The 2,088-nt window shown below is 36.1% G+C and overlaps 1 protein-coding gene across 1 annotated transcript; it reads left to right on the top strand.

Moving 5' to 3' along the window:
- The first annotated feature begins 928 nt into the window (after positions 1–928).
- LOC127188599 (olfactory receptor 4F3/4F16/4F29-like) lies at positions 929–1,867 on the top strand. Its single transcript, XM_051145029.1, has one exon. The coding sequence runs from the start codon at positions 929–931 to the stop codon at positions 1,865–1,867; it is 939 nt and encodes a 312-aa protein (XP_051000986.1).
- Positions 1,868–2,088: the final 221 nt, after the last annotated feature.

Below are 2,088 nucleotides of genomic sequence, written 5' to 3'. Positions count from 1 at the left end.
AGCCCGAGTCACAATGGTGGATATTCAGAAATAGATCATTCTAGCAGAATATCTTTACATTTAAACCAACTTCTTCTGTTTCCACTTCCCAATCATCTTTATTTCTACGTGGTACAACACTGCATTTACTGCTTTTAATGGACATGCCTTCTTTGGAGTCTATGTATTTTGAGATTATCAGTATTAACCTTTGTGCCTCTTTAAACACAAGTACATCAACAACCCCTATTAGGCATATTATTACAAAAAAGAATGCCCTCCCCCTTAAAAAAGCTGAAGAACATTCAATTTTGCCTGTATGTTAGTGTGTGTATGCATACAGGTCACTCAACTGTCAATAAGCACTTATATTTTTGTATTGATTATTATAAGTGCTGCTGCAAGGAAAATGGGAAGAAATTATTTGCATACGACACTGTCATTTCCTCAGGCTGCATTCGTTGTGCAAAAAGGAATCTTGTTTCATTATATGGTAACTCTAATTTAATCCATCTCTCCCTCTCTCCTTTCTTCTTTCTTCCAAAACTGTAGTCAATGCCTTACTAGGTGAGTGCCTTATTCCCAAGCTACATAAAACCACAATTTGATAATTTGAGGATGTGTCATACATTTCTTCTGTAAAGGCTACCCTAATCTATATGCATACCAACACTTTAAAGATAGATATATTTTCACATCCATTCTGAACTTTATGATAAAAAACTTTTTATCAGTATAAAGTGATATTTCACTTTTATTTTAAAGTTCACTCCTTGATATTGAGTGGTTTTCAGCTTTTCCAGATATCTGTTTGTATTTTGTTTGGTTTTAATGCTAGATTATAAACAGACTTTCATAAATTTTCTTAATATTATCTATTAATATATTCCAATAATATAATTTATGTTTTTTCTGTTTCCTTTTTCAGATAGTACTGACATACATACTAATGGGAGGAGCAAATCACTCTGTTGTGTCAGAGTTTGTATTTGTTGGACTCACCAACTCCTGGGACATCCAGCTTCTTGTCTTTGTCTTCTCCTCTATGTTTTTTATGGCAAGCATGATGGGAAACTCCCTGATCATTTTTACTGTGGCTTCTGACCCTCACTTACACTCTCCCATGTACTTTCTGTTGGCCAATCTCTCCTTCATTGACCTAGGTGTCTCATGTGTCACTTCCCCCAAGATGATTTATGACTTGTTCAGAAAGCACAAAGTCATCTCCTTTAGAGGTTGCATCACTCAGATCTTCTTCATCCATGTCATTGGTGGTATGGAGATGGTTTTACTCATAGCCATGGCCTTTGATAGATATGTAGCCATCTGTAAACCTCTCCATTACCTGACTATTATGGGTCCAAGAATGTGTCTCTTCTTTGTAGTGATTGCCTGGTTAGTTGGCCTTATACACTCTCTGGTTCAACTGGCTTTTGTCATAAACTTACCATTCTGTGGACCAAATGTGTTGGACAGCTTCTACTGTGACCTTCCCCGATTCATCAAGCTAGCTTGCACAGACATCCATAAGCTGGAATTCATGGTCACAGCCAACAGTGGGTTCATCTCTGTGGGCTCCTTCATCATACTGATCATTTCCTATATTGTCATCATAACCACTGTTCAAAAACACTCTTCAAGTGGCTCCTCTAAAGCCCTGTCCACACTTTCAGCTCATATTTCTGTTGTGGTCTTATTCTTTGGTCCTTTGATATTTGTCTATACATGGCCAGCTCCCTTCATAAACCTGGATAAATTTCTGGCCATATTTGATGCAGTTATCACTCCCTTTCTGAATCCTGTGATCTATACATTCAGGAATCAAGAAATGAAGACATCAATGAAGAGAGTATTCAAGCAGCTACTGAGTTATAGAAAGATATCCTAAGTGCTTGCCTTGTGAACATAAAAGTGCATTTTGACTAATATCGGTGAGAAATCTGCCTTTCTACACTTTGTCTATATACATCAATATTTATTCTATTTTTCTACTCAGAAAGGTAGTAAATTCCTTCTGAAAATAGAGAAGGAATTATGAAATCTTTACAAAGTAAAGATTATAATAATACTGACCCTCAATTCCCAAGGAATATTTTTGATCTAAAATTT

Source organism: Acomys russatus, chromosome 4 (genome assembly GCF_903995435.1).
Source record: "Acomys russatus chromosome 4, mAcoRus1.1, whole genome shotgun sequence".
Classification (NCBI taxonomy): Eukaryota; Metazoa; Chordata; class Mammalia; order Rodentia; family Muridae; genus Acomys; species Acomys russatus.
Note: the sequence above shows the minus strand (reverse complement) of the source record. Positions and strands in the feature narration are given on the sequence as shown.